The sequence below is a fragment of the Danio aesculapii genome, chromosome 8 (assembly GCF_903798145.1).
Source record: "Danio aesculapii chromosome 8, fDanAes4.1, whole genome shotgun sequence".
NCBI classification, from domain to species: Eukaryota; Metazoa; Chordata; class Actinopteri; order Cypriniformes; family Danionidae; genus Danio; species Danio aesculapii.
This window is the reverse complement of record NC_079442.1, coordinates 25,690,072-25,717,559: the sequence shown is the minus strand read 5'-3', so window position 1 is coordinate 25,717,559 and position 27,488 is coordinate 25,690,072. Positions and strand designations below refer to the sequence as shown.

Here is a 27,488-nt window from a genome sequence, read left to right as displayed (position 1 = left end):
AGCGCTATACAAATAAAGGTGAATTGAATTGAATTGAACACAGGGAAAACATGCAAACTCCACACAGAAATGCCAATTGACTCAGCCAGGACTCGAATTAGCAACCTTCTTGCTGTGAAGTGACAATGCTAACCACTGAGCCACCATGCCACCGATTTCTGGAGTATCATAACTAAAAATGTAATATATGAAATAAAAATAAAAAAACCTTTTAAACTTTTATTTAATGTTTACAATACAAATCCAGTTACATCCATTTAAAGCAAGTCTCTCATATATCTACTAAAAGACAAATATTACTTTACAATCTGTATTGTAAATAAATCATATGAAAATTTTCATATCAGTCAATAAAATTACTGAAATTAATTTAAAAACTGAATAAATGTAAATGTACACAAATAAAAAGACTCAATGATGGACTAAAAATTATGATCATAATCTCTGAGTTTTAGTACAACGCAACAAAAGAGTAGGTGTTTTTGTGGCTTTTGCTTCCAATCAATGTGTTTTCAACCACCTCCGGAAGTTGCTATGAGTGGACAAGCTCAAAACCTTGTGATTGGATTGAAAACACCTTTTAATACTACTGTAGGTGTAAATGGCGCCATTAAAATATTTTGAACACAGAGTGAAAAAATCAAGTAGAGGAAAAACAGTAAACAAACACCTTATGTTCTTTTAAAAAGTGTTCAAGCATAGATCTTTAGAGGAAGCTAAAACATCAGTCACACCCAGGCAGCACCCATCACCTAACCTCGCATTTACTGTTTACATTAAAACATTAAATTATATTACTGGGGTCATTCAGACAGCCTGTAATTATGTGAATTACTGCAGTCTGCTTTTGCTCCCTGTCAGATCGCTGAAATGGCTGTAGTTAATTTGATTAATGGTTTCCTTCTAACCGCAGACACTGGACGAGTTTCCATACCTGTGCTTGTAAATTTAAGCACATTGTTGGACGATATTGATCAGTCTATTTATTTTGACAGGATATTTTAGGAGGTGCTCAAGCAAACCTCTTTCTAGACTCTGTCTTTTTGTGACTGTCTGAAATAAGTTGAACTAGACTACTGGTGTTTTAAAGAGGTAGCTTTTTAAAATACTAAACACATATTTGTTTATTTCTTCTGTGAAAAAGACATTGTGAAGAATGGTGGTAAAACAACGATTTGGAGGAAAAAATTTGATACATACTATGTATACTATGATACTATACATACTATGAAATTCGGTGCATATTTTCAGCAGGCTGGTTAACATAAATTTTCTGAATATTCAGCCTGATCTCACGAGGAAACAGAACTATTTTACGTTTTGTACGTTTAGCAGCTAATTTGTACAAATTCATAGTTCATTTGTACAAGTTCAGTTGTAAAAATGTATTAAAATGTACTATTTTTAAAAAGGAGGTATAATGTAATGCAATGTGTATTTATATAGCACATTTATCGTGTATGGCCATACACCCAAAGTGCTTCACAATCATGAGGGGGAGGGGGGGTCTCTCCACTCCACCACCAGTGTGCAGCATCCACTTGGATGAATGCAACAGCAGCCACAGGACAACTGCGCCAGAGCGCTCACCACACACCAGCTAAAGGAGGAGTGGAGAGACAGTGATAAAGTCAATTCGGTGGATGGGGATGATTGGGATGCCATGATGAGTAAGGGTCGATGGAGGTAACTTGGCCAGGACACCGTGGTTACACCCCTACTCTTTTCAAGTAGGGTCGTAGGATTTTTAATGACCACAAAGAGTCAGAACCTCGGTTTAACGTCTCATCTGAAAGATCTTTCCTATACTGTGGCATTAGGACTCACTCAGACAGGACTCACGCAGGTTAAGCATCCCCTGCTGGCCTCACTAACACCACTTCCAACAGCAACCTAGTTTTTCCATGAGGTCTCCCAACCAGGTACTGACCTGGCTCAGTCCTGCTTAGCTTCAGTGAGTAACCAGTCTTGGGCTGCAGGGTGATATGGCTGTGGCACCTAAACCCAACCATCATAAGGGGAAAAGCAAATCATACTAAAATGTGTGAATTAACCACAACATGAAAAAGTTAGCCAATTAAACACTCTTTATAAATAAGCTACTTCATGCATTGTGTATAATATATGCATTGTATTATAATAGTATAACTGATTGCATTTTCCATTTGTGATTGGATAGACAAAAACACATCTTAATACCATGTGTGAACAGGGGCTTAGAGGAGACGCTAATTAGCTTACTTTTCCATTAAGCCATTTTGCACAGTTGAATCACTTCATAAGGAAGCAAAAAAGTGTGTTGTACAAAGAAGTTTAGTGGAGCTCAGTTGTACATTTCTTCGCCTGTGTAAAAGGAAGGTAAGTGCTTTGGAGAAAGCGCTGCTGTTCGCTCAACTGTGAAAGTATGCAGTTAGGGTGCGTTTTTACACTGTCGCCACTGATCTGAGTTTATTGGTATTCTTCAGAACCTTCAGGCCCACTTTGAGAGCTGAGAGTCCCAGCAGAGTTAATTAGGCTTTATATTGCTTACTGAAGCAGCGAATCTGTGGCTACACATATCAGAACCCGCTCCACACTCAACAACACGCTTCCATCACAAGGCACGCCAGCACACTAAATCCATCAAGGATTTCCAAAGCCGATAACTGCTGAGGATTCATCCACTGAGCCACGTTTGAAGGACGTTACAGGAGGAAAAAAGAAAGAGGGATATAAATAATTCACACTTACACAATATGAAAAGAACAGAAATGAAATTCCAACGGCCTGAGTTTGGGCCTGTAGAACACCACTGCATATGGCTTCGTGTTTGCTCATTAATTTGCTGGACCGGTTCGGAGATTTTGGTCCAAAAGCAGAAATTAATTGCTATTAAATGACAGCAGAAGGATAATTACGAATGCATGAATGCACACAGTGTTGTTCTTTCAGGTTAAAAGCAATATAATCACAGGATTTGCAAAAGTTTGTGAAGTTAATGATGTGAATTCTTTTGAAAGACATTCAAGAGTTTTTTAGGCACTTAAAGGGATAGATCAACCCAAAATTTACACATGTATCATTATGCATAAGGAATGTTATGCTCAGGGCCAGATTAACCAATGGGCATTATGGGCACAGGCCCAGGGGCCCATGCGCATTTGGGGCCCCTGCGAGGGGGGAAAAATGCCGATTTTGGAGTGTCTTAGCACACTTTGTTGAAATAAACTATTTGAACGATTTCTGCCCATCAGTGTTTGATTAACAGAGACAACTTAACTAAAGAGCGCCGCCATCTTGCTTGAGTATTGTAGCTTGTAAAGCGCATGGCAACATGTTTTGATGCAATCGATCATCAACCCAGTTCGAACCCAGAGTCTGATGAACCGATTTTTTTCTTTTTTCCCCACATATTAGATTGGAAATACATTTATTTTTAATAGAAAGGAAATATTTTTGCTTAAATTTGAAAATAATAAAAAAGTCACAAGTGGTTCGTGGGTATTTATTAAGGTTTAGCCTATTTCCCATGTGTATAAACAGCATCTAAATAGTTATTTTAGATATTCTATAAACAGTTATTTTTCAACTGCAGTTAAATGTTAGCGACATCTTAATATTTAAAGAACATTTAACAGATGGCACATGCCTTAATAAAGGTGCCTCCCTCTCTGTAAAAAAAAACACATATTGCTTAGACAACTACAGTTGAAGTCTGTAATTATTAGCCCCCTTGTTAATTTTTTCCCCAATTTCTGTTTAACGGAAAGCAATTTTTTTTCAACACATTTCTAATCATAGTAGTTTTAATAACTCATCTCTAATAACTGATTTACTTTATCTTTGCCATGATGACAGTAAATAATATTTTAATAGATATTTTAAGACACTTCTATACAGCATAAAGGGACATTTAAAGGATTAACTAGGTTAATTAGGTTAAATAGGCAGGGGTGCGTTTCCCAAAACCATCGTTATCCAACTAATGTCGCAAGTTGTGTCATTACAAACATAGTTCATTGATTTGGCATTTTCCAAATACATCGTTCCAACGTACATAGCAAACTGCATCGCAAACTTGTGTACTTGCAACTACACCTCTGGAGCTGTAGTTAGAAACATAGTTCCTGGCAGTGTTCTATTCCCACTTATCCCCCCTATGCCCTATTCATTTAGAACATTCTAACATTTAAGCTTGGAATGATTAAAAATAAAAAAGCATTAAAGTCATCTCTCTTAGGTGTAATTTGCTTTCAATCTATTTTTACAGTTCAGTTTTGGTGATCTTCATGTTAATAATTGCGCTCCCTTCGCAGTGCACTTTGAAAACATTGATGTCATTTTGAACACAGCCTCCTGACGAAAGCTGTAAGTGACCTATTATTTAGAAGTGGAATTTATGTTACGTCTCCAATGCTTGTGAAAACAAAAAACATAGCATACGTTAACGCTTTTAAATTATAGTGGGTTATTTATTTAGTATCTATACAGTATATGACATGGGCCTGTTGCTTAGAGCATTTGTGCAGTGGTTTGCATGTGTCAAATTGTAAAAGTAGACTTTTCAAAAAATTAAAAAGCAATACTTACTTAATAATAATAATGATAATAATAATAATCATCATCATCATCATTAATATTATTATTAAAGTAGGATTTTTTTTCATTTCCTAATAAATAATAAATATTAAATGTCATTTTCTTAATAAATAGCCTCATTATTTATTTATTTATATGATTTATATATAAGATTAGAATACGTGTTAGCTTTTGTAAGGGGTTTTATGATTTAGAATAGAATATGTAATATTCTATATAATATCTCTTAAGGAAACATAGGCCTAATATGTGCCATTTACATATATTTCAATTAATATGGAAAACGAGTGCATGTTTTTAGCAAAACTAATATTGCATTTAAAAAAAAAATTCTATTTAACAATATAATCTGCACAAAGAAATTATGGGGTTCTTCTCTAAAGACATAGTTACTCCACCCCATTTAGAGCATCATTGTGGGCGTTTTACGTTATAACTGTGGTTCAAACGATGGACCTGCGACAGAGAAACTATGGGTTTTGGGAAACACTTGTCACTACAATGTTCTTTTTCCAAACGATGCATCGTACTAGTTCAGCCGAGAGTTACGTGGTTGTTTGGGAAACACACCCCAGGTTAGGGTAATTAGGCAAGTTATTGTATAATAATGGTTTGTTCTGTCGACTATCGAAAAATATATAGTTTAAAGGCGCTAATAAATTTGAACTTAAAATGGGTTTTAAAAATATTTAAAAACTGCTTTCAAATAAATACAAATAAGACTTTCTCTAGAAGAAAAAAATATTATCAGACACACTGTGAAAATGGCCTTGCTCTGTTAAACATTATTTGGGTAATATATATTGACTTCAACTGTATATATATATATATATTTTTTTCCTCTTACCAAATAGTCACCCCCTAATATTAGTATTATTATTATCTTTATATTTAAATTGTCAGAAAATGACACCATCAATAAAAAGCATGCAGATGTTTTTCTTTCTTTCTTTCTTTCTTTCTTTCTTTCTTTCAGTGACTCTTGATTACAAGTAAATATGTTTAAAAATCTTCATTTATCATTTACATCACAGATAATACCCAAGTTTGTCATCAGAAGCCAACGTGTTTTTTTCTATGCCTGTATATCAATGGTCTCAAACTTGATTCCTGGAGGGCTGCAGCTCTGCACAGTTTTGCTCCAACCCTAATCAAACATAGCTGATCCAACTAATCAAGGTGTTCAAGACTACTATGGGCTAAGCAGGTGTGAGGTGGTTGAAGCTAAACTACAAAGAGCTGTGGCCCTCCAGGAATTGAGTTTGAGACCATTGCTTTATGTTATTTTGACTCTCAAAATGCTGGAGCCATTGATTGATAAATAAGTAAATAAATAAATAATTAATAAATAAATAAATACTTAATGTTTTATATAAGAAAAATTCATAATGAGGCCTAAAAGTGTGCAAATAAACAACTGTATTTTGCAAACTCTACTTTAATTGCAGTTCAATTATACAACTGCTCGATGAATTACACTTCTAGTTTTCATATTTTTAAGTATTGTATGGTACATTCTACAGATTTCCTGTCATTTCTCAGTATATTTTCTGTTTGTGGAGTCAATCATGTCATTGTTAAAATAATTTCTTGCATGTCTATTATTACTTACACTGTTACACAGCCTCTGGTTAGACGTAGCCTATAAGCCAAGCAAACTGGGATTGACTGCTTCACATATCATTCAAACAGCTCTTTCTGTCTAAGTGGGCGTTCTTGACTAAAATAAACTATCGACCCGACCTTTTGCAGTCTAGTCAAAGGTCTGGCTACAAGGGAGACTACCATATACCTACTAACACTCACATAAACACGTTTGAAGTGTCTGCAAAAATGATTGGACAATTTACGAGCCTTTAAAACCCTAATAAGCACTTCTTAAGTGTTTTTTGTAACATTCGGTTTCATTATGTTTGTGAAAACCAAACCCACACAGGCTCACAGCATTTCAGGAATTCGTTGCATCAGTGTCTTGCATCACACAAAAGATTAAAACAGATAAACATTACATGATCTATGAAAAAAATAATAATCTCTATGTGCGCCAGTTTAGCCTACTTCTGACACATATGCGTAAATACTTTCTGGTTTAAGCCTTACATTTTGCATTATGAATCTTTAAATGTGGATGGCTACTGGGCTCGTGAATGACTTTGTAAATCAATTACCTTGTCCCCATCTCTGTAGTGGCTCAGGTAAACTGCGGCACGCAGAGTGAGACCACTATAAACTAAAGGTGAAATTGGCGCGTTCTCGAACAGTGTGAGTGGCGCGAAAGCGAGCATATACTGCCTCTGTGCGTCTTGCGCTCTCTCTGCTCCACGAACACCGCTCGCGCGCGCGGCACCAGAGAGCGCGAGACCTGGCAGCGGAGAGACCTCGGGGAGGGAGAAAGGGAGTGTGCTGGTGTATGGAGAGAGAGAGAGAGAGAGAGAGAGAGAGAGAGAGAGAGAGAGAGAGAGAGAGAGATTGGAAAAAGACTATACCACCTCTATCCATCAGCTGAGCATCCTGCGGGAAGTCACTTCGAGCGCGCGAGCGGTCGGTGCGGCATTTCACTCCGTCCGAGCAAAATGGATCATTAAACAGCGCAGGATGTGACTGAGGGACACATAAGAAACCAAACTCTTATTTTTTGCGCCTCCGGTCACCCTGGTTATACCATAATTATTTTAATCTGTCACGTGGGTTCTTGTTTGTCTTTCCCTCATTAATGTGCGGATTTTTCGGCGAACACTTTCGAAGTGATGTCAGGAGGAAATGTGATAAATGTATCCGAATGAATGAAAAGTTAAAAGATTTTTCATGGGTAAGTAACAAAGAACTCAACTGCTGGAAACGAGTTTGCTGTATTTTATTTGAATGCGAAGTTACAATTTTTGCAATAATAATTCATCGTGACTTGTTTATGTTGTGCGATATGTCTCCATGCGCATCTGTGAATACATGGGGTTAACAGTTAAATAATTGGTTGTAGAAAAGAAAGAACTACAACACTGTCAGTGTTTAGCGACCAATATTTTGTGGCGTTTTATAGCTTTACACAAAAGCTCAACAGGTTCGCATCTGTTTCAAACTGCAGTTGCTCAAGGGCTCTTGTGTCGCGAGCACAATCGTGCCCTTTGGAGTCTCTCTAGTACTTGAACTAGGAAATCAGCTATCTTTTTAATCTCTCTGTTTTAAGAAAGATATGATGTATGTGCTGTTTATGGTGGATGTTTGCTGTTACACTTATAACAGTTAAGCAGTTTTGCGTTTTTAAACTGTACTGTTGGCGCTTAGAAATTGTTTAAAACAGAACAGTTGTGTCGGAATATAGTACAGTAGTGTTGGAATATTCATGTATGCAAAGTATGGACTGTAATTAATCTATAAGATATGGACAATGGTTTTGTTAATTTGCTTTTACTTGTGTTTTCCCCCTTCTTTTCCATTGCATCTGTATACCCTACCTCTCCTTGTCTTTCATTTTCCATACTTCTTTTTACTGTACACTACGTGATTGCTTCCCTTTTACCTCTGCCTCTCTCTATTCTGCTGGCATCCTGTTCGCTCTTGCCGTCTTTTCACTCCCATTTCACATCTGTCTCACTCGCTCCCACTGGAACTCTCTCCTCTTCCTGTCCTCCCACATTTGCCAACCTCTCACTCTCGTCTGTGTTCCCATTTCCCTGTCTCTCTCTATGTAGATGGGGTCTAATCTAATGTCAAGCTGGTTGTGAAGGTGTTTGATCTGGTCCCCTCGACCCCATCCGGAGTCCCCATGGCTGCTGGAGTGGCAGCCTGGCTCCCCTTCGCTCGGGCGGCGGCCATAGGATGGATGCCCGTGGCCAACCTGCCCATGCCTGTTGCACCATCCAATAAGAATAAGCGTCAGGATGAGCTTATTATCCTCAATGTCAGCGGGCGACGCTTCCAGACATGGCGGAACACGTTGGACCGCTACCCCGATACACTCCTGGGGAGCTCAGAGAAAGAGTTCTTCTTCAATGAGGAGACGAGGGAGTATTTCTTTGACCGAGATCCAGATGTTTTCAGAAGTATTCTTAACTTCTACCGCACAGGGAAGCTGCACTACCCACGTTACGAGTGCATCTCTGCCTACGATGAGGAGCTGGCATTCTTTGGAATCATTCCCGAAATCATCAGCGACTGCTGTTATGAAGAGTACAAGGACCGCAAGAGAGAGAACACTGAACGTCTAATGGACGACCTTGAGGACAACAAAGACAGCAAACTCCCCAACATGACTTTCCGTGAGACCATGTGGAGGGCCTTTGAGAACCCACACACTAGCACCATGGCACTAGTTTTCTACTACGTAACGGGATTCTTCATCGCCCTGTCCGTCATCACCAACGTGGTTGAGACGGTTCCTTGTGGTTATATGCCAAATCAGAGGGACGTCCCTTGCGGGGAACGCTACACTGAGGCGTTTTTCTGCATGGACACAGCTTGTGTTATGATCTTTACAGTGGAGTATCTGATGCGACTGTTTGCGGCACCCAGCCGGTACCGCTTCATGAGAAGCGTGATGAGCATTATCGATGTGGTGGCCATTTTACCATATTACATCGGGCTCGTCATGACCAACAACGAGGATGTGAGCGGAGCCTTTGTCACACTACGAGTGTTCCGTGTCTTCCGGATCTTTAAATTCTCCCGCCACTCCCAGGGTCTCCGAATCCTTGGCTACACACTGAAGAGCTGCGCCTCAGAGCTTGGCTTCCTCCTCTTCTCCCTCACCATGGCCATCATTATCTTTGCCACAGTCATGTTCTATGCTGAGAAAGGCTCGTCGTCCAGCAAGTTCACCAGCATCCCGGCCTCCTTCTGGTACACCATTGTAACCATGACAACGCTGGGGTGAGTCATTTTGTCTTGGAATGACTTTCTCTCTGTATATTTTTACACTTTTCAACCCTGGGCGGACATCAAGCCACACCCCTGATGCATTTCAGTGGTTAAGTCATGAAGGGATAGTTCACCAAACACGCTCAGAAATTATGTGGAAAATGTGTACCTTTAGGGATACTCTCAGAAAAAAGGAGTCAAAGCTGTCACTGCAAGGGGGGGTACCTTTTTAAAACAAAAACACTAATATGTACAAATTAGGTAAAATATTAGAAATTTTAGGGGTTAATAGGGTGCATAAGTGTATGTTTGAAAAGGTCAAAACATTTGTACCTTATTTCAGGCATTTTATAGGAGTTTGTTACAGGTGCAGCTCATTTGCAAGAGACATCATTCTACCTGATTAACCCCTAAAATCTTCATAATAGTACCTTAAGAGTATATATAATTATTTTAAGGTACTAATATGTACCTTTTATTAGTACACTCTTAGAAATAAAGCTACGAGAGCTGTCATTGGGGTGGTACCTTTTCAAAAGGTACACATTTGTACTTGAAGGGTCCATATTGGTACCTCAGAAGTATATATTAGTACCAACACATTTTAAGAGGAACACTTTTGTACCTTTTAGGTACCAATATGTCCCCTTGAGGTATTAATATGGAACTTTTAGGTACAAATTTGTACCTTTTGAAAAGGTACCACCCCAGTGACAACTCACGTACCTTTATTTCTGAGAGTGTAGATGATGGAATATTTGTCCTTGCAATGGTATTGTCCTAGTGACAAGCTTAAGTATTCTAAAAGATACAAATTTTCTCTCAAAATTGTGTAGCATGAAAGGTTTTGAAGAATGTTTTTCTTCATACAATTAACTAGTCTAGTGTGAATTTGAGCCCCACTGGCTTCAAATGAACAAAAACAATTGTTCAGAATATCTCCTGCTGTGTTACCTGAAGGAAAGTTATGACCCAATCCTATTTCTGCCCTTTCCCATAACCATTTGGAGGTAGGTGTCTAGATTCTCTTTTGGTGAGATGAGGATAGGGGTAAGGGGAAGTGTCAGATAGCCCTTCAAACAAAGATTCTGGGACCTAACATTAAAGTAAAGTGAATTTGAAATTCTCTGAAAATTTAAGTACATGTTTTGTCACTGTGAGAAGGAAGAGTTGTTGGGGTAGATGGAGAAGTATATCCTAGAATTCAGATTGGGCCTTAGTCATACAGATTTGAAACAAAATCTTTGGGTGAACTATCCCTGTAGGTAGGCCCACTCTTAAAAATAAAGGTACAAAAACTGTACCCTACACTTTTGCACATTTGTGTACACTTTAGGTAATAATACATCCCTTTAAGGCATGGATCTCAAACTGGATTCCTGGAGGGCCGCAGCTCTGCACAGTTTTGCTCCAACCCTAATGAAACGCAGCTGATCCAACTAATCAAGGTGTTCAAGTAGTCTTGAATACCTTGATCAGTTAAGTCAGCTGTGTTTGATTAGGGTTGGAGCAAAACTGTGCAGAGCTGCGGCCCTCCAGGAATCCAGTTTGAGACCTATGCTTTAAGGTACCAGTATAAATCGATTATGTACAAAATGTGTACCTTCTAAAGGTACAAAGACAACAACAGTTTTTTTACCTTTATTTTTGAGTGTACATACAATGTCTAAAGAAACAAGAGCAACTTAAAAGAACACAACTGTTTACAATATAACATTACACTCCATCTGTGAAAGAGAAGCTGTTTCCCTGCAGCTTGTGGATTTTCCTTCTTTTCTGAGTTAACTGCTATTAGCATCTAACCCTAATGACCATGGTTGCTGACTGCACTCATGCCTGCCCGAAGCAGCGGTAGGTTTGGATTTAACTTCCCGCCCCAGGCTAGACTTTATTCATCCCTATTATGCACCAATTAATATTTAAGCATGTGTGAAGCAAACAGAGGAACATCCTTCAGCATTTTCTCCTCCACATTAACAACAGGCAAGCAGCTGCAGAGCTGTAGAGCCCTGTTTAATACAACCCGCCCCTCATAAATCACAGTTTATTTGTGTGTTCATGACGGATATGTGTAGACGTTTAACACGATTGGTTTTAAGAGCAAGGGTAGAATTAATTCAAGCAATTAGTTTGAGTGATTACATGGTGCATGACTTGAGTAATCGACTGTATACTATCAGCAGCTAGGGTATATAGCTGCTGTGTCACCGTGGCTTTGAAACTGGAGCTGTAGTCAAAACAGACATTGGCTTGCTGGTTAGACGGTTGATCATTGGCTGAAGCACCTGACCGTGAGCCCAATGACCCGAAAACATCAAGACCAAGGACTTCAGTCAGTATCTCATGAATGTTACATTGGCAAATAGTTTGGTCCTTGGAGAATACAGTTGTGTCAGTGGTCAGATGTAGAATTACAAACAGTTACACATGTCTTTACAAGCTCATGCCTTCATTTACTTGTGTAAACTGTACAGTATGTGAATGGCCAAACCTCTTAAAGGTCATTGTGAGCACTATGTCGAACTATAAACTCTAGGTATCATCCTTGTTGCGATAATCTGCTGGCTAGTTTTACATGGATTTCAGAGTAGCCCATATCTCATTACTCATTACTACATTCACACCAGAGATCCAGTCTCCACCCGCATCTGAGACTTGACCTGAGATCGAGGGCGAGAGAGACTCTTCTCATCAATAAAACACAGCTTAGAAGTGTGTGTCACTGTGACTAATGTTCTCAGGTACATGTGCTGAACAATGTAAACCACTATGACATTTCCAACCTCGCTAACGTCATGTAGTCTCACTGTCTGCGTGTGGGGGTGCTTCCCATTCAGTTGGAACCAGGGTTCGCTTTCACGTCCCAGCAATTTTTCGCAGCTGATTGTACCAGGTTTGTATCACTTTGCAACACACCTGTTGATTCTGAGGCCTCCTATCTGTGCTCCTGACCAATGCAGTGGTGTGCTTTACACGCCTGATGCTTCTCTTATTCAATGATTTGTTCATGCCGAAGTGCAAGATACTGGGGTCTCCACCTCAATCTGTCAGAGTGAAACGTAGCACTGCAGTTCAGCTTTGTTCAGACTGAGACTTTCTGTTTACATGTAACACACAGACCTGCTGCCCTAAGAACACACGCCTGATACTCTGCATGTTAGCTAGGGGAGCTACAGCAACAGTTCATCAAAAAAAAAATCATGCATATATTGTGTCTGAATGGTTAACTAGTCTTCTCAGTACTGTCGTCTATCTGAAGTGTTTTCTTCCTTCCTGGGAATTGTTTACACCAGTAACATTTAATTTAGCTGCTCTACTGTTGAATTTCATGGCTCTGTGTTTTGTCTTGGCAAGACAGCAGACTAAGAGCTGAAAATAAAGCAAAAGAAAGAGGAAAGAAATTTATTGCTTGGACAATGCGCTGTCTTAGTTTTAGAGAGTTTGAGTTTTCGGGTAAAGTACATTTTTTGGGTAATACTTTAGTATGGGGAACACATTGACTATTAACTACACTTTTCCTTACTAAACTTATAATTTACTAATTAATAATAGGAAGGTAGCTGTTGTAGCACTATAAAATATCAATTAATTAACAGCTGTCCATATTTTGAATGAAACTTCACAGTTTAACAAAGTTACTTTAATTTACATTTATTTGTAGTTTGAAAGGTATGTGAACTAACAAACACTAGCTGTCAAAAGTTTGGAGTCAGTAGGATTCTACATACAAATTGTAAAATTGTGAAATGGTTTTGCACTATAAAATAACTGTTCAAAACTAGTTTGTAATTTAATTTAGTAATTTATTCCAGTGATTTTAATGATGAATTTTAAGCTTCATTACTGCAGTCTTCAAAGCCACATGATCCTTCAGAAATCACTCTATTAATATGAATATTATTAATATTAATTTATTATTATTATTATTATTATTATTATTATTATTATTATTATTATTATTATTATTATTATTATTATTATTATGAATGGTAATAGTAATAAAAGCAATAATGACTGAAGTAATAATTTCATTTGAAACTACATACAATAAGAAAGCAGTTATTTAAAATCTTAAAATATTAATAAATAGTTACAATTTAACAATCTTTTTTACATTTAATAAATGGCGCCTTAATGAACACAATAATTGTCTTTTAAAAAATGTTTTACCGGTAGTGTATATAGAAATACCCTGTAATAAAGGACAGGCAACTTATTACCAGTTTTTATATGTTAATTTGCGTGACTAATAAAAAGAATACTAAAAATATCAAATGTTGTTGGAGCAGAGGTCAAGGTCCCATAATGAAACCTGTGCATTAAGTCTTAAAAAAAATTAAATAAAACACCCGTGAATCACACACTGTGAGAAAATGTTAGGTAATATATGTATATATTACAGTAAAAGCTTTGGTGTGGGACAGGATTAACAGGTCCACCCAAAAATAAAATTCCTGTCATCAATTACTCACCCTTGACTTGTTCCAAATAAGTTTGAGGTTGTTGTTTTATTCTGTTAAACCCAAAAGAATATATTTTGAAGATTGTTGGAAATATGAAACCATTGACATTCATAGACATTCATTGACAGTTAGGAAAAACATATACGAAGGAAGTCAGTGGTTACATATGTTTTTCCTACTATGGATGACAATGGTTACATGTTTACAAAAAAAAACACATTTGTAACAAGAGTAAGTGAATGATGTCAGAAATGTAATTTATGTTTGAACTATTCTTTTAAGAAATGTAACATTTGGTTATGCAGAATAAGGCATAAACAAGTGCTTTATAGTTAATAAATAGCCAAAATGTATGCTAGTATGCAACTAGTTCAAAGTGAGAAAATAATGTCTTGAATTTTTGTGTAAATATCACGTTTGTTTTAGGTGTTTTTTTTCTGCTAACTTCCCATGAGTGCACTAATATTAATATAATTCATTTTATATTTTATAAGACTCATTTTTCAAAAGCTGATAATTGTTATGTGTTCTTGCTGATTACTTTTGTCATCATCCAATAGTCATGTAAAGTGACAAAAGGGAGGGAAAAGCTGCACAATTTAATTAAAATTACAATTAAATATCCAATATGCTGGCAAACATCAATAAATAGTTGTTACACTTTATTTTAATGATCTGACAACTACATGTTAACTAGGCCTGGGCCTAGAGATTCTGACGGTATGATAACCCTGGGTAAAAACATCATGGTTTTTACGCTATTGTGATTAATGCTCTAAAATATATTCTTTTTAATTGTCTGGGTAAAAAACTAAAAGCTTTTTTCCCCTTTGAACACAAAATGTTAAAGTCCCATGAACCCATGAATCCCATGCTGCGATTGTTATTCTTTTCGTATTGTGATGCAGTTCCTAGAGAAATGGAATTTTAAATGAGAAAACAGTGGGCGTGGCTTGTTTTTTCTACCGCGAGCTGAATGTAGTAAAGTAGGCAATTCATTCAGAAAGATCGAGAAAGGGGTTTTAGAAAAGTTATTACAACCTAACAGACTCCCCCTCCTCACCATTTCTGTTTGTTGTCAAAACTGACAGTTGGAGCGGCGTTAGCCACGCTCATTACCTCAAAATCCCATAATCTGATAAATTAACTGAAAACAAAGTGCATTTTCAGAGTTCAATAAAAGATTTGAAGGGCAAACTAATTTCTTTCTTAATGACATGCACTGAATAATTGTTCACCACAAAACTAGCAAAATCGTATGGTGAATTTTGATTTCTTGGGGACTTTGAAAAACATTGAAAAACATTTGAAATATTTTGGAACGGTAAACATGTCAGGCTAAATAATTCAAATAAATCATTGACCTTTGCTGTCTTCATTAGTTCAAAAACACAGATTTCTTTACAATTTTAAATGGCATATTTGCATATCTTTTCTGCTGGAGATACTGTTGTTCAAAAAAACATAAAAAAAAAAACCTTGACTTTTCCAAACCGCGGTAAACCTTGAAAACGGTTATCGTCCCATGCCTATTGTCAACCACTATTATCTGCAGTGGTATACTCTATTAAGCTCTATGTAGTATGAATGTAATAGAGACGTACTACATTTGTCATGTTGCCATTATCACATGACCTACCAGTGTCATTTGTGACTCCTCGCTGACATTCATAAATCATCTGTAGTGGCCTCGTGGGATACTTAAGTGTCCATCATATGCACACTTCACTGTTTTGCTGGAAGCAGTACTTACGTTTATGTAATTTCAAATGCAGCATTATTAGACTGTTGAGTTAGAAAAAAAGTACTGGCAGATATATTTATAATAACCATTATCAATAAAAAATATATATATACAAACTTGAAATAATCAATACGGTAGAGATAATATTACAATAATGAGACAACTAAAGTACCAGTACTATAAAATAGAGAAAACCCAATTTGAACAGATAACAAGAAGCATTTGATATGTATTTGAAATCAATGTCTATCCTCATTCGCTCTCCACCTAGAGTAATCTCACTGGTCTCTGGGAGAAGAAAAAAAAAACAACTGAGATATTATAAATGCTATCTCTTGTGAATTTCCTTTCCTATTGGATTAACCTTTGGCATACCAGTGAATGAGACCCAATGATTGCAAACTCTGCTGTGTGTTGCGTGTTCTGAAGCGAAACGTCCGATTTTGTGTTGCATAAAATGTCCGAGCACTGATTCAGTTGCATCATGGTCCATTTGTTAATCTGGCCTTGAACACAGTCCTGGAACAACCATGCCAGATCCAGACAGGGTTTTATCTTCATTTTAATGCCATCAGGACAGAGAGGGAGAGATTTTGACCATATGAGGGCAGAGTCTGTTTTCAAATTACTTTGAGCCTTTACACTTGTGCTTCTGCTGTAAAAACAGAAGGATTGGGGATTTACAAAGGCAAACGGCCGGAGAATGGATGTTTGCTTATTGATTTATTTATTTGCACTAATACGATGGTGTTGACCTTTAGGTGGAGTAGCATATTCTAAATGACCTTTACGGAAAAACAAATCTCAAGTGCGCTTTACAGCATAGAGGCTTATACAAGAGACACCTGAAATATCATTTTCATTCTCTCTCTCTCTCTGTAATTCTGTATATTGGCACCTTGTTAGCCTCAAGCCCTGCAGTAGTAGCTTTGCTGTTTAAGATATGCTCCTAATGTTATGGACCTATGCATTTTGAGTGCTAATGTTGCCTTGAAGAAAATCACCCTCTGCTAATGAGGGTTTTCAGTCGTTACCACACGCATTAATTAACATGACACTCAAAATTCACGCCCTCGTTTCAAAGCGCCGAATAGATCCAGACTCGCCATTCGGCCTCAATACATGGCAGACGCTCTCTCTCTCTTTTTCTCTCTTTTTCTCTTGCTTCAACATTGCTTTGTTGGTTGGTGAACATGCGTCGTCGATACTGATCAGAAGCATTGATTAAAGGGAACAAAGCATGAGGCAGAAGAGGATAAGGGACAGAAAGAGGAATGAGGTTGAATCCATTAGTGAGGTTGAATGATGATAATCACCCACAGCTGCGGGGTGTCAAACCAAAGCGTTTCGGATCGGTAAGGCAACATATGTCTTTTGTGTGTGCATTGGGGGGGTCACTGGGTTCAAAATAGCTGTTTCTCTCATGACGTTTGCTGTCAGGGCTTGTGTAGGAGCAGCACAGTGCAAAAATCAGTAAAAATCGACTTCCCGTTGCTCTGTGGAGACTTTTGTGTTAGCTGCTGCGTTTGATCTACTTGGCGCTACATGGAGAAGTGAAACTCTTAACGGCATGCATTGAAGTAGATATCAAATGTGGAGTGTGTGTTTAAATGGAAATATAGAAGACTTTTGGACTCCTGACCGGTCATGAGCTTAGTCATCATTATAATCTTAATCATTTTACCAACTGTACATCAGACGTTAGTAACAGCTAGCAAAATTAATAAGATTATGACCGATATATATATATATATATATATATATATATATATATATATATATATATATATATTCATTCATTTTATTTTCAGCTTAGTCCCTTTATTAATCTGGGGTAGCCACAGCGAAATGAACCGCCAACTTTTCCAGCATATGTTTTACGCAGTGGATGCCCTTCCAGCGAGAGGGGTCTGGATGCAGACCTGGTGCAGTGCAATCTGAGCTGCATACAATGCTTTTTAATGTTCTCACCTAACCCCGCCCCTAACCCTACCCGTCACAGTGACGTCACTCACTCCATTGAGTGCATTGTGTCTGACATTGCATCGCTGAGTGATGCAATCTCAGCTTGCATCATAAAGGCTGCATCCAGATACTATTGCTTCCAGCTGCAACCCATCACTGGGAAACATCCATACACTCTCATTCACACACATACACTACGGGCAATTTAGCCTACCCAATTCACCTATAGTGCATGTCTTTGGACTTGTGGGGGAAACCGGAGCATCCGGGGAGAACATGCAAGCTCCACACAGAAATGCCAACTGACCCAGCCAAGGCTCAAACCAGCGACCTTTCTTGCTGTGAGGCGATTGTGCTACTCACTACGCCACCGTGACACCCTTTATATATATATATATATATATATATATATATATATATATATATATATATATATATATATATATATATATATAATCACTTTTATTGTCACATCACCAGCAGCAGTGTGCTATAATGACTGAAAAGCTTAGGTGCAGGTTCCAGACAGTGCAAAATACAATGACATACTTTTAAGACATTAGATATTTAAATATACATTACATTATATACATTACAGCATTGAATATCTTCAACAGATCTACATGTAGACTCTGTAGCAGTGCTGTGTAGTAACTGATTACATGTGGACTGGATTGCATAATCAGATTACAAAAAATGAAGTATAATTGTATTATATTACAAGATGGGTTGTTACAACCTACATTTTAGTAAAATATAGACATATCTACTCAATTGTTAAAACATTGATATAAACTCAATTTTCAACCTATTAGTTGAGTTTGTCCATATTTGACTCAAAATTGGGTTGAAACGACCCAGTATTACTAAAGTGAGCATTTTGAAATGCTTATAATGTGAATACTGTTGTATTATTTGTTATGGATTACATGATTGTTTATTATTCACACAATGGCTGTATATTATTTAAACTGCTAGATTGTCCCTATTTTTATTATTATTTTATTTTAAGATTTTCTTTCTTAGAAATAAAATCATACTGTTTATTCTCAACATAGAATGACCATGTACATTTAATTTAATTGTGTTTGTGATCGATGCTTTTGAAGTTAGGTCTTTCTATCAGGCATTTTAATGTAATATGCTAAAAAAAATCCCCAAGCTTTTGTCAGTGAACCCCCTTTGACTTAACATATTTTTTTGAAGTCACCTTGAGATGTAAAGCGAAGGTTACAGAAGAACTACATCAAATGAAAAATAAAAGTAATCAAGAAGTAGTCAGAATACATGACGTAAACGAATAGTCAAACAGATTACGCAAAGGACCCAAAAATTATTTCTTAATCACAATATTCATTACCTCATATTCATACTCATTGGTACCTATTACACAAAAAAAATCAATACTACACACTTTGTGTACACCACCTGACAAAAGTCTTGTCATCAATCCCAGTTGTAAGAGCAACAAATAATAACTTGACTTCTAGTGGATCATTTGGAAAAGTGGCAGAAGATTTTTATGATGAATCATCTGTTGAACTGAATCCCAATCATCACAAATGCTGCAGAAGACCTATTGGAACCCGCATGGACCCAAGATACTCACAGAAAACAGTCAAGTTGGGTAGGGAACCATAAAAAATCATGTTTTGGGATTACATTCAGTATAGGGGTGTGCAAGAGATCTGCATCAACAGCCTGAGGTATCAAGACATTTGTGCTGCCCATTACATTACAAACTACAGGAGAGGGAAATTCTTCAGCAGGATCGCACTTCTTCTCATACTTCAGCCTCCACATCAAAGTTCCTGAAAGCAAAGAAGGCCAAGAAGCTCCAAGACTGGCCAGCACAGTCACAAGTTATGAACATTATTGAGCATGTCTGGACTAAGATTAAGGAGGAGGCATTGAAGATGAATCCAAAGAATCTTGATGAACTCTGGGAGTCCTGCAAGAACGCTTTCATTGCCATTCCAGATGACTTTATTAATAAGTTATTTTAAGTCATAGCAGAGATGTGTGGATACAGTCGTCCTAGCTCATGACAGTCATACACAAAATAATAATTTTTTTCACTGCACCATGACTTTATATTCTATACTGTACATTATTTCTGTTAAGTGACAAGACTTTTGACTAAGCAAAGTCAGACCTTACTGTCCTAATTAAATAAATACAAATCAAGGCATGATCATATTTTATTTTGGTAAAAGAGGCTTTTGCCTTTCATTTAAGCCACTTCTGACACTAAATGATTAACTAGACGTCAAGTTATTATTTGCTGTTGCTAAAACTTGGATGGCAACACGACGTTTGTCAGTTAGTATACACGTTTTCAACAGTGTTTTCATTTGTTACAATTCCAACATGAATCAAACATTCAGAATTGTATAGACCCTGTATAAGCCTCAGAGCCCCAGTGCTCATTCATCGTAACTGCATGGTAGTAAAAAATAAATAAATAGAAATAATTAGAAATCAAATAAAAACCTCCCAATCTACACACTTTTGCAGAAAGCATTCCACATAGAAAAAATAAACTATATGGATTTGAGCATATAATGACAGAAGTTCAAACTTTTTGGAAAAACTAATCCTTTAAAGCAAATATAAAAAAAGTATCCAATCCAATCATTTTCTCTTTTTTTCACTCACTTTATCGTTCTTGCTCTTTCTTCCCCATCCGCAGTGAACTTTTACCATTCAGCTGTCTAGATATTACAGTACATTTACATCCCCATATCCATCTAAAGAAATAGTAAATAGCAGCCTCTCTTTATCTTTACAGTTTCGGTGTGCAGCATTTCATCATACTGTATGGCACAGAGAGAATTTATGAAATTCAAATGACAGCGAGAGAGAAAGAAAGAGGCATTCATTTGTTTGTTTGGGATTTTTGCCTCTCTTCATTCAAAGAGCTCTGTGTTCGGGGAGGTTTAGAGTTTCTATGATGGTAAAATTGCTGCAGTTTCATCCCATCAGCCCTCCATAAACACACACTTCCACCATTAGCCATCAGATCTGATGACATTTAATGGGAGCATCAATGAAGGAAGGTATTGTTATATCCTGCGTCCAGTAAAAAGAACATTAAATCCATTACCCGTGCAGTTATTTCAACAAGCTTTTAACCCAATGCCGATCTGGTGGTCACCAGTCAGAGATGTCTGGATTGCGGAGAGGGTTTTATACTGATTCGCCTTGCCTTTGTTTGTGTTTGTCTGCTGGTTTAAACCTGCCTCCAGAAGCTATGAAGAAAGATTACAGGTGTTAGGTCAAGCTCTCAGCTTTAATGAAAGGTCATGGGAGGAAAGTGACAGTCGGAAGAACGGCTGACCTTTGAAACCTCGGAAAACACCACTCCAAAAACTGAGCATGCCGTCCAATCTGATGATCTACTGTGTGTACGCTGTGCTGTAAACTGTATGCAGAGTCAGCGCTGTAAAGTGTTGATCATCCCACCCAAAAATAAATATATAATTCTGTAATGATTTATTCACTCACATCATTCAAGTCCTATAATTGGTTTTCCCCATTTCTTTATGCCTGAGTGCCTACTAAAGTTCAGAACTTTGTCTTGCCACCTACATCAATATGAATAAATATGAATTATATAAAGAGGAAATCATGACTCAAAAACATGGGGAAATTATGCATCTTACATCATGAAGTTAAAAAGCTTATTATTATTAATTTATTGACTTTATTATAAATTCAGAACTAAAATTCTGAACCTATAGCTGAAGTAATAATTATTAGCAGAGTAAGGACATTTTCACAGTACGTCCCATTTTAAGGTCAAAATTATTAGCCCCTTTAAGCTTTATTGTTTTGATAGTCTACAGAACTAACTTGCCTAATTACCTTAACCTGCCTAGTATATTTATATATATATATATATATATATATATATATATATATATATATATATATATATATATATATATATATATATATATATATGTATACACACTCAGTTGAAGTATGAATTATTAGCCCCCCCTGAATTATTAGGCCCCTGTATATTTTGTTCCCCAAGAAGGTTTGAAGCCTCGGCTGGGTCAGTTGGTGTTTCTGTGTGGAGTTTGCATGTTCTCCCCGTGTTTGCGTGGGTTTCCTCCGGGTGCTCCCATTTCCTCCACAAGTCCAAAGACATGCGGTATAGGTGAATTTGGTAAGCTAAAGTGTCTGTTGTTTATGTGTGTGAATGAGTGTGTATGAATGTTTCCCAGTGATTGGTTGCAGCTGGAAGGGCATCCGCTGCGTGAAACATATGCTGGATGAGTTGGTGGTTCATTCCGCTGTAGCGACCCCAGATTAATAAAGGGACTGAGCCAAAAAGAAAATGAATGAATGAATAAGACAAATATTTAACTTATTCTGAGCTCCAACAAATTATTCATAATTTCTGTCTGGCTGTAAATTTTAATTATTATTTAAGAAGTAAAAACATGAATTAGAAACTAAGAATAAAAAAATAACAAAAAAATCATTCTTACTTTATAACTCCCAACTGCAACTTTATTTCTCAGATTTGTGCGTTTATATCTCTCCACGAGAATGCACAGTAGTCAACATTTGAAGTGGATCAAAAACTTTCATTAAACTTGTCCTAAAATGATTTACCAGCACCCATTCCTGCCTTAGGACAATTTTGAAACACGTTTTTGAACAGCTTCGAATGTTAACTACGGTATCTAGCAATTCTGAGGGGAAAGAGGCATAATTTATAGATAAAGTGACAGTGAACTTTTTTTATTCTTTTGCGGAAATAGGCTTGGATAGAAAAACAATGCTGACAGTCAGGAAATATACAGATAGATTTTTAACTATCATCATGAAAAGTAAAATGGTATTCTGTAAAATGTAAAATAAAAAAATATATATACAAATATAAAGCAGTATAATAGGTTTTCATCAAGATGACTTATTATTATAGTTTTTATTATAAATTCAGAACTATATATATATATATATATATATATATATATATATATATATATATATATATATATATATATATATATACCTAATGTTAATAAGAATATAGAATGAATTATTCTGAATTAGAAATTAAGAGACAAATTTAACTTAACTTGAGCTCTTACTAATATTCATACCTTTCTGTCTGTCTGAAAATTGAAAATATTTGAAAAGTAAAAAATATATACTAATTAGAAACTAAGAATCAATATGTAAGAAATAAAGATGCATCGTGCATGAAACTATCTTTACTGTCAACTAAGGCGCATAGCTGCTTGCTGATACAGTGGTGTGAATGACGTTACAGTGTGATAAAGGTTTTCAAGTCCCTTTTTGCAGGGGACAATTTTTATGATAACCTTGACCTGTACTATACGCCACTTTTATCATCTCTCTTCCATTTTTGGCTTCTATCAGGTAAAATGGCTTTTTTTTTCCATGAGCAGCAGTAGTGACGGGGTAGTGAAGTTAAGCTCAGGGAGTTTCTCAGAGGAAGATACCCACTAGGTCACAATTCATTTTCAATCCTCTCAAAGTGCCCTCAATACAAAAATGCAACAAATACTGTACATGCAATTTGCAAAGTAAAGCAGCATTTTTATTATTATTATGATTTTGTTGCATATTATCAGTTCAGGGTGGCACGGTGGCTCAGTGGTTAGCACTGTTGCCTCAGAGCAAGAAGATCACTGGCTCGAGTCCCAGCTGGGTCAGTTGGTATTACTGTGTGGAGATTGCATGTTCTCCCCGTGTTGATGTGGGTTTCCTCCGTGTGCTCCGGTTTCCCCCACAGTCCAAACACATGCGATATGTGAATTGAATAAACTAAACTGGCAGTAGTGTATGTGTGTGAATGGTTGGCTTAGATTGTAAGCCAATTAGGTTAAGTTAGGCCAGTTAGGTTTACTGCAGATGGTCTATTGTTTCAAACATCATAAACCATTAACCTTTTTATGCCATGCATCAGTCATTTGAATTCAGAAGTGACATACAGTACATACATGAACTAATTGGTAGTTTTTTGTTTGTTTGTTTTTTGACAATTTACTTTCACTTTAAAACAGTGGTGTCCAAACTCAGTCCTGGAGGGTCAGGGTCCTGCTGAGTTTAGCTCCAACTTGCTTCAACACACCTGCCAGGAAGTTTCTAGTTTAGGTGTTTTTGATTAGGGTTGGAGCTAAACTCTACAGGACACCCCTGCTTTAAAACTACTACAAAAGTAAGATAAAAGAGCATGCATGTATGTATGGAATATCTTACATAACTATGGAGAACAGAACATTTAGAAAATTGGATAAACTCAGGCTAAAAACAATGAATCAGGAAAAAAGGTTATTAAACTTTATCTCAGAATTCTGACTTTATAACTCCCATCTGCGACTTGATTTCTCAGAATTGTGAGTTTATATCTCACTGCTAGTTTGTAATTCGGAAAAAAGGAAGGATTTTAAGATAAAGTCACAAACTTTGTTTCATTCTTTTGCGGAAATGGGCTTCCATAGAAAATAGTGCTGACAGTCAGAAAACTAGCATCATGAAAAGTTGAAAGTATTCTGTAAAATCTGTAATATTATTGATGATGATTAAAAACTTAATAAAATTAAGCCCTAAAATATTTTTGAGCAGAAAATCAGTACATTAAGATTATTTCTAAAGGATCATGTGACACTGAAGGATCGAGTAACGCCTGCTGTAAATCCAGCGTTGAGTGACAGGAATAAATCACATTCTACAATATATTCTCATACACTGTAAAAATGCTAGGCTTCCACAAAATTTATTTATGTTGGGACAACATAAAGGAATTAAGTTAACTTATTAGTTTTTACATATTTAAGTGTATTGAACATAAAACAGTTAAATTGTCCCACCCTCCAAAAAAAACCTCAAGAATCAAGTTGTTTAAACACATTTTAAATAAGTAGTTTTGAACAAACAGCAAACATCATTTTTTGAGCATAGAAAACATCTATTTTAATAGTAATAGTACTGTTACAATAATAGTAATCAATTTTTTTAATGATAGTAGTTTTTATTGCATTTCTTCAGTTTGATCAGAAAAGACTTTAGCATGTACATCCAAACTTTGACTGATTGTGTTTATGAAAAGTTTTGCAAAAAAAAATAGGCCAGTACACTGAAAAAAAATGATTCAAAGATGATTCCTTGGATATAATATTTTTTAAGTTAAGTGGTTGTAAACAATTTATTTAGTTGTAAACAATTTATAAACAAATTAAGTTGACTATTACTAAATTGTTTGTTTAAATTCAACCCATGAACATTGTTTGCAATAGTTTTGCAGAAATAATTTTTTCTGTGTAGATATTAGATATTAGGCCAAAATAGGCCAGTAGATATTAGTGCATATTAGAAGAATGTCTCATAGTTTCAGTTTCAAGTACACCTAATACACATTTATATAACATCACTGTATTCACAAAATTCAGTTTATTTTAGTTCACAAAGTAAATCAGTGGCTAAGATGCAGAAAAGAAAAAAAAATTTTTGTTGAAAATAGATTTGGCAGCACAGTGGCTCAGTGGTTAACACTGTCGCCTCACAGCAAGAAGCTCTTTGTTTCGAGCCATGGCTGGTTCAGTTAGCATGTCTGTGTGGAGTTTGCAGTGGAAGGGCATACGCTGTGTAAAACATATGCTGGATAAGTTGGAGGCTCATTCCACGGTGGCGACCCCTGATAAATAAAGGGACTAAGCCATAAAGGAAATGAATGAATGAAAATGGATTTGTGTAAATGTAAAAATTCAACAAAAAAAAGTGAAAGGAGAAAACAAAAAGGATTTCCTAATGGTGTCTTGCTCTAGAGGTAGTAAAACACATGAGAAAGACATAAGAGTTTTGGTCGGGATGCATTATTTGGGCTGGTATCTTAGCAGCGCCTCCTGTGGTGCCGACCCTGATTGTATACTGTATATACAAGTGCTTTTGACAGGTGTACAAATTACCATCCCTCTTCTCAGCATGGAGAATGATCATTGCTTCCTGCTGAAATTCCTATAAGCTGATGTATCGAGGCTTTTGGAAATCCTATATGAGAGTATTCATTAACCCATAATGTTTGTATGGAGAGAATCTGTGTGTTCATTGTCATAAAAAGCTCATTAAAACTGCACAGAGAATGAATGAATGATGATGATGATGGCTCTTTTTTTTCTTCACGCTGCTGTGCAAATGACCGTGCTGAAGTTACACAGCTGTGTGATCTTTTAAAATGTACAAATCGCAGTATCACCCCGCAGTATCAAGAGCATTTCTGCGCTGTAAACGTGTGATTTTGGCGTTCAGCTGTGTCGAGCTGAAGGTTTCAGAAGGTGATTTGTCACTCAAACACATTGAGTAGTTAAGAGCAGATTCTGACAGATTAGTTTCATGACATGGAAAGACAGAATAATGAATACATTTCAAGACTTCATTCATTTCTCTTTTACTGGTTACAGGTTCAGTTTCTTATTCTACACAAGTAAAATTGAAACTGAATGAAAGTATGCACATACAGTAGTACCTTTAAAGAAGAATCGAAATACAAGTGCATATCACTGTTTTAACCATAATATCTTAATATTCATATGCTTTTTTCAATGGTTCCATTGAGAAACAGCTATTTTACTTTATAATTTCATTTTGGGCTCATTAGGCCCCATAAAAAAAAAAATTAAAAAAAACATATAGTGCTTCCCACACATAAACTTTACTTGGACGGGCCGCCCAAGTATATTAACTGCCACCCAAGTATATTAAGTTACACTTTTTTTCATATCCGCCTAATAATACAAACATCTGCGAGCGATTAAGAAGTGGAAAATCTTCTCTCCTTTACCGTTTCATACTGCTCGTTCTGTGTGCGCAAGAACACCCCCACAGACATGTCTCACATGCTCTGCAGACTCTCAGAGATGCACCTTTTTGCGTCCGGCCGGGGTTTCTAAATCTACTAAAATGTCCGGGATTTGGTTTTGCTTTCATTTTCTAAACTGTCGTTAAATGTATTCGCACAGCCACAAGAGCAAGATAGACATTAAATAATTTTATTTTTATCTAAACGACTCAGAAAAACTTTACTAAATATTCAGAGAGGACGAAATTACATCTAAATCGGCTGCAGAATATTGGTACACCATTAGAAATGGGTAATCAATTCATTTGTCTTCTTTGTCGTTTTTTCTTCATTTTGTCGTTTTATTCTTGTAATAATTATAGTTTTTAGAGATATTGTCTGTTTTTATTCCTTTTTCATATCATTTATTTCTCATTTGTTGTATATTTTATTTATTTGATGATGTCAAAATATTTAATACATCTAAAATGCTATGGCAATACTGTACAAAATGTCATGCCAATAAAGCAACCTGAACTTAAATAAGAGATAGAGAGGAGCAGATTTGACCTGTCAGTAGGTGCACATGGCTCCTGAATAGCATAAAAGAGAAATAGTGGATTTCTTTTTCTTTTTCTTTTATTTTACTTTATTTTTATTTTAGATTTTTTTTACTTTAACCCATCGAAAAGAAAAAGTTAAAATCAGATAATAATTAAAATAGTGTTAAAATCAAATTATGTTTTGTTTGTCGCATTTAAGTTTACTATTTATGTGCTATGGGTAAAAGGTGTGCACTGACATATATAGTGCTATTATAAATGTCACTTATTATCATAGTATATAATCAATTATTCAAATCAATGATCAATGACAATGTTGTTGTTGTTATTATTATTATTATTATTATTATTATTATTATTATTATTATTATTATTAATATTATCATTATTATTACTACATTAAATAATTTGACAGTTATTAACTTTTCTGGACCAAAGTGCAACCATGTTAGGTTTGCAAAGTAAGAATACATTATTACATTAAGAATTACATTATTATA

At 36.2% G+C, this 27,488-nt stretch overlaps 1 protein-coding gene across 2 annotated transcripts in view; it reads left to right on the top strand.

Moving 5' to 3' along the window:
• Positions 1-7,056: 7,056 nt before the first annotated feature.
• kcnd3 (potassium voltage-gated channel, Shal-related subfamily, member 3) overlaps positions 7,057-27,488 on the top strand; it is a 177,250-nt gene continuing 156,818 nt past the window's right edge. For both annotated transcript variants that reach the window (XM_056463500.1, XM_056463499.1), the window contains exons 1-2: positions 7,057-7,387; positions 8,268-9,444. In XM_056463500.1, the coding sequence (XP_056319475.1) occupies positions 8,342-9,444 (1,103 nt within the window). In that variant the 5' untranslated portion in view covers positions 7,057-7,387; positions 8,268-8,341. The remainder of the gene's footprint in view (positions 7,388-8,267; positions 9,445-27,488) is intronic.